Source organism: Eumetopias jubatus, unplaced genomic scaffold, assembly GCF_037043125.1.
Source record: "Eumetopias jubatus isolate StellerSeaLion01/CBP00866 unplaced genomic scaffold, mEumJub1_p1.0 scaffold_8, whole genome shotgun sequence".
NCBI classification, from domain to species: Eukaryota; Metazoa; Chordata; class Mammalia; order Carnivora; family Otariidae; genus Eumetopias; species Eumetopias jubatus.
The window spans coordinates 72120531-72134550 of NW_028274814.1; the positions used below are offsets into that span (position 1 = coordinate 72120531).

The window sequence follows — 14020 nt, forward strand, 5'->3', positions numbered from 1 at the left end:
TATCAAGATGTACAGCACTAGATCTAGGTATACAAAATTTACAAGAAATCCTTAAGAAGTTACTTGCTTGCAAATTTAAATGTTACCACAGCAAGGTGATAAAAAAGGCTGGAAATCCAAATATCTGAATCCAACATTAACAAGTTATTGCCTTTTAAACAAAGTTACAATCTTTCCAAGCCTGTTTTCTTACCTGCCAGAATGATACTAGGGCTAGAGCCCTGGGTTTCAACAAAAAGACCTCACCCAGCAAACCGCTACGCTTTACCTGTCAGTTCTCAGTAAACAGCAACAAGAAATCCTGTAAACTTAGCTGAAAATCCCAATCAAGAAGGATTTGCAAACAATGGTGGCCTCAACCTATTTCAAAAGTTTTAATATCCAACACTTTTACCCCAAACCCCTCAAGATCTCTCCTCTGAAGACAATCTTATCCCTCTACTATTAAGGTTTCAAGTTATAAAAACTAGCCTGTCTCAGGAAATGACTAAACACCATGGAAGCTCTTGAAAGGTTTCTTACAGCTCTAAAATTCTTAGTAATTCTGTAATTTCCCATAATTAACAATATTGCAAATGGAGTGCCTACTGAATCTTCTAAAACAGATGATTATCACAGATCATGTAACAAAAGGTACAGATTTTAACAACCGTGAAAGCCAATAAACAAAACACTGTCAGTATTAAGTAAATATTTGTTAACTAATTTATTTTTAAATTCACAATGACATATTTTACATACTTGCAATACCACTAAAATTACAAGCTATAAAAGATTATTAAGGAAAAATGTGTCTTTAAAAAAAAAACACCTGTTTCATTAAATCCTTGAATGAAAACTTGACACCCCACAAAATGCTAATCTTTCTACCAAAATATGCTGGCCTTCTAATGCCTTGAAGAGGAATAAGCAAAGATACCTTTCACTCAAATAGAGTTTTATAAACCTCTTTATCAGAAACAAAAGGATGAAAAGATCAACTAGTAGTCAACCTGCATTTCAATCTAGGATCTAACACTAATCTGCGATTGGATGACCATCTTCCTCTCCTCCTTACAGTTTGATGAGCAAATGGAAGGATATATAGGAAAGCATTCTGAACACAGAAAATCACCACATGAATGATAAATAATTTATTCTACCTCCCCAGAAACCACAATAACAAAATTAATTTTGTAGCAATACGTTATAAATATTCTTTCAAATATATACCTTAATAGTAATGGCTACCATTTAGTGAGCCACTGTAATTAAGGCTTTACAGAAATTAACTCATTTAATTTTCTCAACAATGCTTTAAAAAAAAAAAACCTGAGTAGCACACTGAAAATGACTGCCAATATAATCAGTAAGATAGCTGAAAATTTAACATCTGTTAAATTCAGTAATGTAGTCCCATTATAAAATGTTATTCTCAAAAAAGATGGTTTCTGGGATTATTAAATATTAAATATATATACATTTAACAGTCTACCATCCTATGTAAATTTGTCACAGGCAAATAATTTTAGTTCTCTGAAATCTTACTTCAATTATATAACAATTATCTTAAAAACAGCAGTTCCTTTTTAAAATATACAAATTTATATACACATAGACCTATACAAGGAGAAAAAGAGAGGGTTTTACCTAGTGATGTGGCAGTTTCATTTGGCTTAAATTTCTTAAGAGAAAGCTAATCGATCAAATTGGAAATTGGCCATGATGTTAGAACACACTTTACCAAAAGGGCTTGACTCACAATGACTATGCCAATAACTGACTTCATTCTTAACTTGAGCACAGGACGTCTCCAAACACTAGGAAAATTAATTCTAATGTTGGAAAATTAATTCTAAATTCCTTCTTCTTTTTACTCATTAGCATATACCATTTATCTATCTTTCCTAGAATTCAAACTCTCAAAGAGGATGGAACTGGGTCTCAGTCCTAGTATAATTCCTGGCATATGGCACGTTTTCATTAAGCATATGCAGAATTCTAGAATTTTGTTCACTACCATTTACTTCTGATAATTCACACAGAATTCCAACTTCTTCAAAGCTTATATATTAAAAAAATAATAACTTTTCTTGAACACCTATTATTTCCCAGGCACTTTGTCAAGCATCTTTGAAAAAGGTAACGAAAAGCTCTTATTTCCCTTAAGAAACTCACAGCATAACTAGAAAGTAAATACATACATGTAGCACAACTATAATACACTAAATGATATAATGAAGATAAGCATCACAAACTGAGGGACTATTTAGATTTTAAAAAGAATACGGCTACTCTCACAACTTTAACCAAAGAGCCACCCTCCTCCCTCTAGATAATTCGTCCTCTTAGAATACTCAGCTTCAGGGCACCTGGGTGGCTCAGTCCTTAAGCATCTGCCTTCAGCTTGGGTCATGATCCCAGGCCCGCACAGGGCTCCCTGCTCCGCGGGAAGCCTGCTTCTCCCTCTCTCACTCCCCCTGCTTGTGTTCCCTCTCTCACTGTGTCTCTCTCTGTCAAATAAATAAATAAATAAAAATTTTAAAAAACTTTAAAAAAAAAAAGAATACTCAAGCTTCATGAGAAAGGCACAAATCAAGCCTGAATTTATGAGGGAATGCTAAAGCTTGATGAAGATCACAATCAGAGGTATGCACAAAAGACAAAGGAAGGCATGTTTCGGATGGGTCAAGGAGAAAAGAGACGTGAACTACGTTTTGAAGGATAAGCAGTTAACTAGGTAGGCAAAACGATAACAGAACTGTAGAAAAATATCAGCAACTAATCCTGTTAGTCTGACTCTGGACAACTGGAAACAGTAAAGAAGCACAAGATGAGGGAAAATTCCAATATTTCTTTAATGTCTGCCTAATTTCTACAGTTGTATAGGCGTCTGCTAATTTATGTAATTGATTTATCTTTAAAAGTAACAAGTTCATAGGTAAAAGATTATCTCAATCATAAGGTAAAAATTAGTTCCATTTTAATTATAATTACTTTGTTCCATTAACTTTAAGCTCTGTAAATTCAAAAACAAACACAAAATTTTAATTCTAAACGATTTTTCAATTAAACAATCTCCAATATCACAAATCTATGTTTGGTATATTCTAGTTTTTGACAAGCACTCGATACCAACTATCTTTAAATATCACTCAACAGAAAACTTACAATTTAGTATATTTCATAATACACTGTACTCTTTCATGACTTCGGCAGTTTACTTTAGTCAAGAAATACTTCTCATTTTTAGCCATGCTACGCAAATTTCAATAATGTGAATAACAAGACCTACATAAGTGTTGTGAGATAATAAAAATAATAAACTCTAAAGTTATACCATAAAAATGCTAAGGTATTCATGCACATTATCATCCTTGAAATTGAGAGGCAAATTATATTTTTTTACTTGCACACATACAAAAATATAGTAATAGAAAAAATATGTAAAAGAGATGCACTAAGTTCTTTACGTTCTCAATCTTCAAAAACAACCACATATTGTGTTATAACATTATTGTGTTATAAAAATACTATTTCCATGTTTAAAGACAAAGATATGAAGACTCAGGGTCACTCATCTCAGTTACTAGTCTAACTGTGAACACTTGCTTTGAATCAAATAATAGCATCAAAATACAAAACAAAATTGTGAAAAATTTTTAAAAAGTAATGCTAAAATATATACCTACAAATTATGGACGAAATAGCCTGCTAACACGTTCGCAATCTTAAAAGTTATTGGGGGGTGCCTGCCTGGCTCAGTAGGAAGGGCATGCGACTCTTGATCTCGGGGTCGTGAGTTCAAGCCCCATGCTGGGTGTAGAGATTACTCAAAATAAATAAGTAAACTTAAAAAAAAAGTTATTGGAAAAGCAATGCTAGGTGTCAAAGAGCAATAGTAAAATTTAAAGGAACGTTAGCTGAAGAAGTTTAAATGCCTATAATGTTCCAAATATTTTCTAGCTTCTGGGGATGCCAAGGGTAAGAGTGCCCAGAAGGACAGATAAACATCTAGACAATATTACCACAACATGGTGACTCTCTAGGAATAATTACATATACATTTACATAGATTGAATCAATAAAACAGTTGGGGTAGGGAGGTTATAATCCCAGAAGGATTTAAGAAAGGGCCATTTGATAAAAATACTTCAGTGCTGATGCAGCATTAGATTGGTTAAGCTATGCAGCAGGAAACGAAGCTAGCTAGGAAGGCAGTTCAGAGATAGATAATATAACCCTGAATACCATACTCAGGAGCTCAACCTTTATTCAATAAAGAGGTCTTTATTCACTGGAGATCTCGTTTTTTTTTTTTAATAAAGGGACGAACATAATCACATAGTTTCCAAAAAACATAATGAAGATAATGTTAGCAGCACTGTGGAGAAGAGACCAATTTGTCATAATTCATGAGAGAGATGACATGGGCTTCTAAAGTACAGCAACATAAACTGGAAAAAGGACAGATCTGAGAGACAATCCAAAGACGGGACATGAGGGATGACGATGAGTTAGAATCAAACTTGAGACAATGATAGTTTCTGACTTAGATTCCAAAAGTTTATGCCACATACAAGTGAAGTATATAGAGAAGCCAGGTTTCAGTGGGCAGAAATTGATTTCAGAGATATACAAGAAAAACTAGGAATAAGTCGTGTTAGAGACATCAAAAAGGGAGAATTTCAATTAAAAAAAAAAGGCTACCAACATCAAATTCTATGGAGGTAACATGGGAAGAAGAGTGAGATTAGGCCACTGAGTTTAACAAGTAGGTCACTAGGTTATCAAGGAGATCTTACTCAACGAAGTATAAATGAAAGGAAAAGAATGCCTGCTGAAGTAAATCTGTTGGATGTAGAAACCCAAGCTAGTAAAACCCTACACCAGCAGTTCATAAACTTTTTGGTCTCAGGCTCTCTGTACACTCTCAAAGTTAAAAGAACTTTAGTGTATGTAAGTCTTATCTAGCAAGAAATAAATTACTATATTAGAAATAAAAACAGCTAAAATTTAAATATATATTAGTTCATTAAAAAAATAAAAAGCACATTTTAACATAAATATTTTTATTTTAAAAAACCCTGTATTTCCCAAAACAAAAGTAATTTTGTGTGAAGAGTAGCACTTGCATACTTTTGCAAACCTCTAATATCTGGCTTAACAGAAGACATCTGGACTGTCCTATCTACTTCTGCATTCAATTTGTCGCAATAGGTTGGTTCAGTTCAAGAATATGAAGAAAATCTGGACTCCCACAAATATGCAGTTGAATAGGGAAGAGTATTTTAACAGCCTTTTCAGATAATTATATCCATAATTGTATCCATAATTATCTGAAAAGAAACAAGTAGTTACTTCTCAAAGGTTAGTTGCAATGTGAAATCTGAAACCCCACCAACAAAGTTCTCATAGTTGTCCCTTAAAATCTATTGGTTTATTTTGTACTTTAAATGGATTATCTATGCATGGTTTTGTAACATCATACATTAGTTATTAGAAAATACTGGTTCACTGAGTTATGCAAATCCTCCAAATACCAACAAATTTCATGATAAAATAGAAATTATGTTCACTGGTATCACCACCTAATTTCATCTTTCAAGTAATAGGAACTATAGTGGTTACACATTTTCAAAAAATTCTAGTTTTTACTTGAAAGCTCAATGTTTATCATTGGCAACAAATACTATCAATTGTTTTCACGTCAAGGAAAACAATTCACTGTGTTCACTTTCGAGAAAATATGTGGTACATATCCAAGTCTGAATAGCCATAGTTTGTCAGGCATTCTCTCAAGCAAAAACGATGTTCTATGAAAAAAGCAGCTAGTTCTGCCTGCAGCTCCAACAACTACACAAATGCTTTCCCTTCAATCAACCACTGTATTCTGGTATGCAGTAGAAGTGCTTTACTTGTACTTTCCAGTTCATCAGACAATATTAAAAAAGACACGAGACTTCCTAAAATTAGTAACTTTTACTGCTTCGTCAAGGGAATACATTCTTAAGTGAAACTGGTGTTATTTTTACTTCACACACATAGTAGTGAAGATTATGATAAATATAGATAACAATTTGGTACCCCTGCTTTGATTCATGCTAAGGGGCCAGTAGTTTTACCCACCCTTGCCTTTGTACCACCACTGCAGTGTCAACACAGCAAAAAAAGGCAAATACCATCTTAATGTGATTTTGAAAATAGTTTAGACCTTACAGACTCCCTAAAAGGGTCTCAAGGATCCCCAGGATTCCTCAGATCACACTTTGAAAACCACTAATCCAACCACTAATCACTTTAGGAATTTCTCTGTAAACAATGAATTCCTGTGACTACACTAACCCAAGATATGAAGACGAAAACCAACCAACCAACCTCCTAGAATAAGGAGTCTCTGAACAACAACAGCTGTGTGGTAGCTAGAAAGGCTCCTCAGACAGGTAAGGGAGGCTGGGGAACTCTGCATTTCTGAAAAACAAACTGACTTAGATGGCCCTCAATTTTTTTCTCCCATTCCTACAGCAAGAGTAGGAGAATCTGAGACAAACCTCAAATTAGAAGACAGAAAGCATATATGATAACAATAATACTGAAAAGATTTTAATCGGATAATTGGCCAGGACCCTGGGATCATGACCTGAGCCAAAGGCAGACGCCCAGGAGACTGAGCCACCCAAGGCGCCCCAACACTACTTTTTTTAAGTGAGAAAATTTTAACCTCTCTGACGTATACATAAAGATTTACTAATACTACTTCACGTATAGAATTTGATACAATTCAAAGTGTTTCTGATTTGACAACAAAATCATAAAATTTTACAAAGGAAACATCTATTTGCTCACCATTGTATGTCCAACACCTAGCTCAACCCTTATATAGAATAAGATGTTCAGGAAACACTGCTGAACACTGAAGTAGTTGAAATGGTTAAGAACACAGGTTGCCAGACACCTAGTACAACTAGTGTTCTTTCTTCCATGTGAAATCTTTTTCATTGTTCTCTAAAACAACATCTCTAAAAAATCTAAGTAATAAATCTATTACAACTTATCCTGAGAAAATATAACATTACCTATTATACTTTAAATTACACCTGAAAGTCCACTATAGACTAGGTGTCTTATATGTTCTCATTTAGATCACATTTCAAAATCAAAACAAATAGCTTCATCATACTCATTTTTAAATATCTGCCATCTGAGTCAAGCAGTAATTCCCATTCCTATATGAAGTGGCAATAAGATACTATTTTAACTCAATCATCATACATTGATTGTACTACCCTTATACACACTAAATTTTCTCTGATGATTCAGAATGGTTCTTAATTTCCTAAAGTTTCTGAGGTTTATATTTGAGACACTTATTGTCTTATAAAAACTTGAGATATAAAGATGAAGGAGACTGTATAGTACCTTTGATAGTAATTTGTCACCGTAGCTTTTTCTTTTTTAAATGTTTTCTGTCAGTATGACATTTATCATTGCTTCTCTCACAAGAGCACAATGTAGAAAACTTCAGGTAACTTGAACTATCTAGTTATTTAGATTCTGGATAAAAAAAGAGATTAATCAAATTTAAACTAATTAAGGCCAGCAAGCACAAAACTGAAATTCAATCACAGAAATGGCACAAATTTAAAGAATATAACTGATAAATTTAGGAATTGAAGCTACTTCAAATCATGTTTCATTTTAAAATACGACTATGAATATGACCTCATTTCATTGCATACAGTTATTTTGCAGAAAATCGTGACCTACCAAGGATACAGCCAAAAAAAAAAAAGGGGTCTTCTGTTGATATATAAAGGATTTGAACTCGATATTCCTTAAAAACAAAATTGTCAGTAAAGACTTCGGAGGGAGATCATGGGCTCCGTCTTCTCTGGAGGTTTAAAAAAAGACAAGACTTTTCAGATGTCTGGGATGGCTGAGACTTGGCCTCACATTTGGCGACTTCCAGACAGAATCAGTTCAAAGGTCAGTTTGACCCAAGCAATTCAAGTCCCGTAGGTCAGTCACGCAAACAAGTCATTAGCAAACTGCATCTTCTGCTCTGCCGCTATCCAGTCCCTGCTTTGATAATCGCCAACCTTACCCATGAAACTACCCTAACTGCTAATTAACATGCCAATTGTACAAAATTATTTCTTCCACCTCCTGAAACGTTTGCTTCTCACTAGTATTCTGCAATCCTGTTTTTCTAACATTACCAGAGAGGGAAATACTTTGTGGTGCAGTCAATACCTGCCCTATTAACAATGACCTGTTCCATTATTCTATCCAAACATGGATTCCACTCTGAATTGCAGAAACAGTGGCAGGAAAATAACAGATAACACAGAAATCAGAGCTCTTAGGTTTAACTTAGGGCCAAAATCAAAAGAGAAGAGACAATTCAGAGAGAGGAAGGAGGAAGCTGAGAGGGTCGTAGTGTAGAACACTTACTTTCAGGAACAGAGAGTCCCTTAGACTTCTGGTGAGTTGCCCAGAGCCTCTTCAGTTTCAATCCAAATGACAATGCTTCTCTGAGTCCTCCTCAAGTAATGTTTCCACCACTAAAAATTGGATCTACAAGAGCTCAGATGTACTGGTAAAAAAATATCAGGGGCCCCCATGTGGGCCTCAAGCCTCTTTTAAACTAGGCCCACTTCTCTGTCCTGGGCCAACTCCCCTGTGCACTATATTCCTTCTTCTTCCAGGTGCCAGGTATTCAGCCTGTTTCTTCTCTTCTGAGCTGCCACCACCTACTCTATTTCTCAGGGTTCCTCTAACCCCAAGACTGGCTGTGGAGTAGGACAACAGCTTCCCCCCTTCCTTGCTGTCCCTGCAAATAAACATATAGGCTCTTCTAATTTCAGTATTTTTTCTAATGGCTACAAGAAAATAGAGAGGAAACAACAAAAAGCAACAACATCGTACCAGAGATTAAGATTATAATAATTGTCTCCACTTTAAAGTTCCTGCCTCCAAAAACCATTTTCTGAAAATTGCTTGAGTGTTTTAAGAAGTACAAAGTACTAACATAGATACACAAATATATTCTAAACCAAATCCAACCTTATATAAAGATATACTCTACTTTTCAAAACACTTAAATCACGGGTCCAAAAATAGTTGCCACATTCACTTTAGCAAATAGGTGCTTTTTTTCTTTTTAGAATGGTCTATCATATTTCCTTGAATTTAGAAGATGTTTTAAAGTTTGCTTCTTAAAGGATATCATGAAAAATGCTCAATACGTTTTATCCTATGTAAATGAAAATTAATATACAAAAAGCACATTATGATCCACAAAGACAGGTATGTCAAAAGCAGCTAGCTTCACTAAGCAAATCTTAAAATTTAAGTAATTGCCAACCATTTGTCTCTACATTTTAGAAAAATTTAATAAATTGCTGTAAATGGGGTTTAAAAATCTGAATATCTCATTTTTAGAAATCTAACTCCTACTGAATAAATTAATGTCAGTTTCGAGTAAGGCCTTTTTTAAAACAACAATATATCACATCAGGATAGGTATACTCGTGTGACAGCATAGTTTCTAAAAGACTTTCTAATATCAAAATACATGATATCTAAATATTAACCTATAAATCACATTATTACAATAAATTCAAAGGCTACTTTCCTATAAAGGTGAAGAAACTGTAACCAAGTGTTGGCAGATCAAGAATGTCAGACTTTGAATTTCCTCTCCAATTTTCTTTATCCACTTAACTCACTTAAGTGGTTTTTTAAAAAGAATGACCTATTATACTGTAAGCCTACAATAAAGTAAAGACTGAAAATAGGCAGAGATCATTTCATCTCATTTGTATAGTCTAAGAGATTGCCATTTAATCAAACTAAAAACATTCAGATACTTTAAAAATGTGTCCCTGTGACTGGGCTCACCTCCAACTATTTATAAAATCTTAAGAGAATAAGAATAAATATACTAACCAAAACCTTGATCTGACCCTTCCAGACATCTATACAAAAAAAGAAAAATGAAATTTAACCTATTGTGTATTCTATAATCAGATTTTTTTTTGAGGAACGAAATTAAATTACATCTTTTGCTTCTAGAGGATTTCATGGTTTTTCTTTGATTCCTACACACTAACACAACAATGCAGCCAACATTATTATACCCGGAATGGGGAGGGGGGGGGCATTACACCCAGCAATACGAGTTAAATCGCAGTAGCTAATGCCTCCCTTAAATAATTTATTCTCTCTTGGCAGCAAATAACGTTACGGCCTCTTCAATTACCCAACACCGCAAACCATCGCTTGGGTCGCGATCAATCTGACCCAATTCCTATCGCGGCCACCACCTCAGTCTCGCCTCCTCCCGCCGGGTCTGCAAGTGTCACGGGAGGGGGCGGCAGCCGCAGGGGCGTCCTCTGCGCCGCGACCCGGGCGGCCGACGGCGCGCGGGGCAGGCCCGGGACTCACCGGGTGGAGGTGCCCTTCCGCACATCGCACATCATGCACTTGAAGGCCTCGGCGCTGTTCCGGAAGGTGCAGACGCTACAGTCCCAATAACCCTCATCCGAGGACGGCTTCGGCTGCCGCTTCGGCCTGCAGGACACAACACGGACACGACGCGGCGCGGGGTCACCAGCAGGCCGCGCCCGGCGCCCGGGCCCCGCGGCCGCCCCCGCCCCGCCCCCCGCCCCAATTCCGCGACCCCCGCCCGGCGGGCCCCCGGCGCGCCGCGCTCCGGCTCGGAGTGGGAGGGAAGTCAGGAAGGGGGAGGGCGCGGGCGCGGCCGCAGTCGCCGCCGCTCTGACACCCCGGGCTGCCGCTCCGGCCGCCGCCATCGCGGCTCCATTGTGGGGCGGCCGGCGCCGGCCCCTCACGCGGCAGCGCTCGCGCAGCAGCGGCGCCGGCGCCGCCCCCGTTCTGGCCCCGCTGCCCGGGCGGCGAGCGAGACCGCCGCCCGAAACCCGGCGCGAGGGCCCCGCCGCCTGCACAGTCCGGGCCCCGGGGGCCCGGGCGCTGTTACCTGGTCGGGCTCTTCTTGTCTCCCATGGCTTGGCTACAAATGCTCGCCGAGAGTCGCCGCCGCGGCCGCTCTGTTTGTCAATAAGGAGGATAATAAGCCGGGCGGAAGCGGGCGGGGGAGGAGGGAGGAGGGGGCGGGGAAGGCCGCACCGCCGAGCTCGGGAGCCGCCGCCGGATCCCACGCAGCCTCCAGCTGTCGGGGAAACTCCTGCCTGGGCGCACGTGACCCGCGCCGGCCAACCAGCGGCGGCGCCGGAGACTTCAAACGCGGCCAGCGCGGCCCAGCACCCGCGGCGAATTCGCGGGCGGGCGGCGTGGGGGTGGCCGCTGCAGCCCGGGGCGCCGCCGCCGCCGCCGCTTCTTCGCCCCGCTCTCCGCTCCTTCCCCACCGCATCCCGGGGTGGCGGGGGTGGCCACCTGCTCCCGAGCCCCTCTGGCGGGGGATGCTCAGTCATCCCGCGGGAAGTGTGCTCCCAGGTGGGGCCGGCGCTCGGAGGTCAGCCCAGCTCGGGAGGAGTGCCCGGGCGCGGTCTCCAGGTAGAACCGCTTTCCCCGCCTCGGCGGTTCTCGGCTCTTCAGACTCAGCCCGAGGGATACCTGGGGGAAGGCGGGAACCACCTTTGAGCGCCATTGCTAGGTGCCTTAAAATACTGATTTTCTGTACGCAAATCTCTGCCAAGAAGGTATTGTGGCCCTTAATTTGGAGGAAACGAAACCGAGGCTCAAGAGGTTAGGTGACTTCCTCTGTATTATATAATTAGAAGGTGACAAAGCCAGGAATTTAACCTTGGTTTTAATTCCAAATGCACTCTTTTGGCCCCTTAGAACCCTACAGTAACTGCTTTAAAAGAAAACAAAACAAAAAACTCATAAGCCCTTTTTTTAAAAATAACGAGTTTACATATTCCCTGAATGCTATCTGTTGACTAAGAAAGGAACACCTTTCTCCCAAGTCTCATTATCTCAACGTACCAGGTGCCCTCATCTCATACTAGACTCTAGCAACAACCATCCAACTGGTCTCGGAAGCTCTAGCCCCGCACTTCCCCAATCTATTCGGTGATATACAGCCAGACTAAAAATAAGAAACTGACAACCTTAGGCTACCACTCTGATCCAGTACTTTGCTAAGACTCACAGACTCCATAGCTTGGCATTCAAAGATTTCTACTTTCTCCCTACTTCCCTATCCGACTCCCCATCAGAAAAGCTGCCTCCTGACAAAGGCAGCAGATGAAATCATGTATTCCTTTCCCAAAACTCTTCCTTTACCCACATGGCTGGCTTCTGCATAAAATATTTTCCTCTTCTCTCAGCTTGTACTGTTTCTACCTATCTTTCTAGTTTCACAGCAAGTCTGAATTCCTGATCTTAATAACTGAAAGAATCTTAATGTACTGTAAAGGAACTAGTAAAGTCAGAATTCCCAGGTTCTCAGCCCCTTCACTGATGGACCTTGGAAATTGTGCTTAAGTTCTGTAATTCTCAACTTCATCTGCAAAATGGTATCTATAATTATTATGAGGTTGTGCGATTAATAAAAAAAAAAATAGCTAACATTTTTTTAGCATTATATGCCAGGCGCTTTGTAAAGCTCTTCACACGAATGCCTTATTTTTTTTTATTTTTTTAAAGATTTTATTTATTTATTTGACAGAGAGAGACCCAGCGAGAGAGAGAACACAAGCAGGGGGAGTGGGAGAGGGAGAAGCAGGCTTCCCGCGGAGCAGGGAGCCTGATGTGGGGCCCGATCCCAGGATCCTGGGTTCATGACCTAAGCCAAAGGCAGACGCTTAATGACTGAGCCACCCAAGTGCCCCAATTCCTTATTTTTTAAAAATTTTTTATTGTTATGTTAATCACCATACATTACATCATTAGTTTTCCATGTAGTGCTCCACGATTCATTGCCTGTGCATAACACCCAGTGCTCCACGCGGAATGTGCCCTCTTTAATACCCATCACCAGGCTAACCCATCCCCCCAACCACCTCCCCTCTAGAACGCTCAGTTTGTTTTTCAGAGTCCATCATCTCTCATGGTTTGTCTCCCCCTCCAATTCCCCCCCCTTTATTCTTCCCCTCCTGCTATCTTCTTCTTTTTTTTCTCTTAACATATATTGCATTATTTGTTTCAGAGGTACAGTTCTGTGATTCAACAGTCTTGCACAATTCACAGCGCTCACCGTAGCACATACCCTCCCCAATGTCTATCACCCAGCCACCCCATCTCTCCCACCCCCCCACCACTCCAGCAACCCTCAGTTTGTTTCCTGAGATTAAGAATTCCTCATATCAGTGAGGTCATATGATACATGTCTTTCTCTGATTGACTTATTTCACTCAGCATAACACCCTCCGGTTCCATCCACGTCATTGCAAATGGCAAGATCTCATTCCTTTTGATCCCAATGCCTTATTTTTAAAGGACTCAAAGTATTATGCAAATATTCTCGTCAACAAGCCTGTCCCTTCATTTGAAAGACAAGGAATTTAGGGCCCAGGTTAAATGGTTTTTCTTTCATGAAAAGGCCAGACTTAGAGCTCAGTTACTCCTCTTTTACTAAACCATGGTTTCTGATTAAATCACCCCAATTTACAGGGGTTCCTGAACTCACTGCACCATCTGTGCTTTTTGAAAGTGTCACTTATCCAGACTCTGACATCAAGTTGGAAACCTTGAGGAATATGATTGAGAAAAGCATATAAGAGATCTAAGGCCTAGTCTTCAATCTTTCAGTAATACAATGGGTAAACTTAGGTAAGTCACTTCCAATTTTCCATCTGTAAAATAAAGGAGTTAAAACTATTATTTTAAGGTTCCCTCCAAGTCTAAGGCATTATGATGTTTTAAAAATTCCTCAACTAAATGGATAAGGAGACTGGCAAGAACTGGTCTACTTGCAAAAGTGATGGCAACAATATATTTTTAAGTCAAAAGAAAACCAAATAACTCTAAAACTCTCCCATGATGCACATCACCATTTCGCTAGAATACGACCTCCGCCACTTCTGAATCATATAATCAAGAAGGACAGGAA

The 14020-nt window shown here is 39.3% G+C and overlaps 1 protein-coding gene across 5 annotated transcripts in view; it reads right to left on the bottom strand.

The window, feature by feature from the left end:
- The window catches only part of YAF2 (YY1 associated factor 2), a 69891-nt gene extending 58772 nt beyond the window's left edge, over positions 1-11119 (bottom strand). For 2 of the 5 annotated variants that reach the window (XR_003612320.2, XR_015768841.1), the window contains exons 1-3: positions 10982-11119; positions 10429-10554; positions 8434-8812 (exon numbers count right to left, since the gene is read on the bottom strand). Coding sequence is in view for 3 of the 5 variants with exons in the window: in XM_088026007.1 (XP_087882133.1) it covers positions 8611-8812; positions 10429-10554; positions 10982-11007 (354 nt within the window). In the remaining 2 variants the exon portion in view is untranslated. Of the gene's footprint in view, positions 1-7856; positions 8813-10428; positions 10555-10981 lie in introns of those variants that run through there. The other 3 variants (XM_088026007.1, XM_028123168.2, XM_028123169.2) reach the window with 3 other exon arrangements.
- Between the last annotated feature and the right edge of the window lie 2901 nt (positions 11120-14020).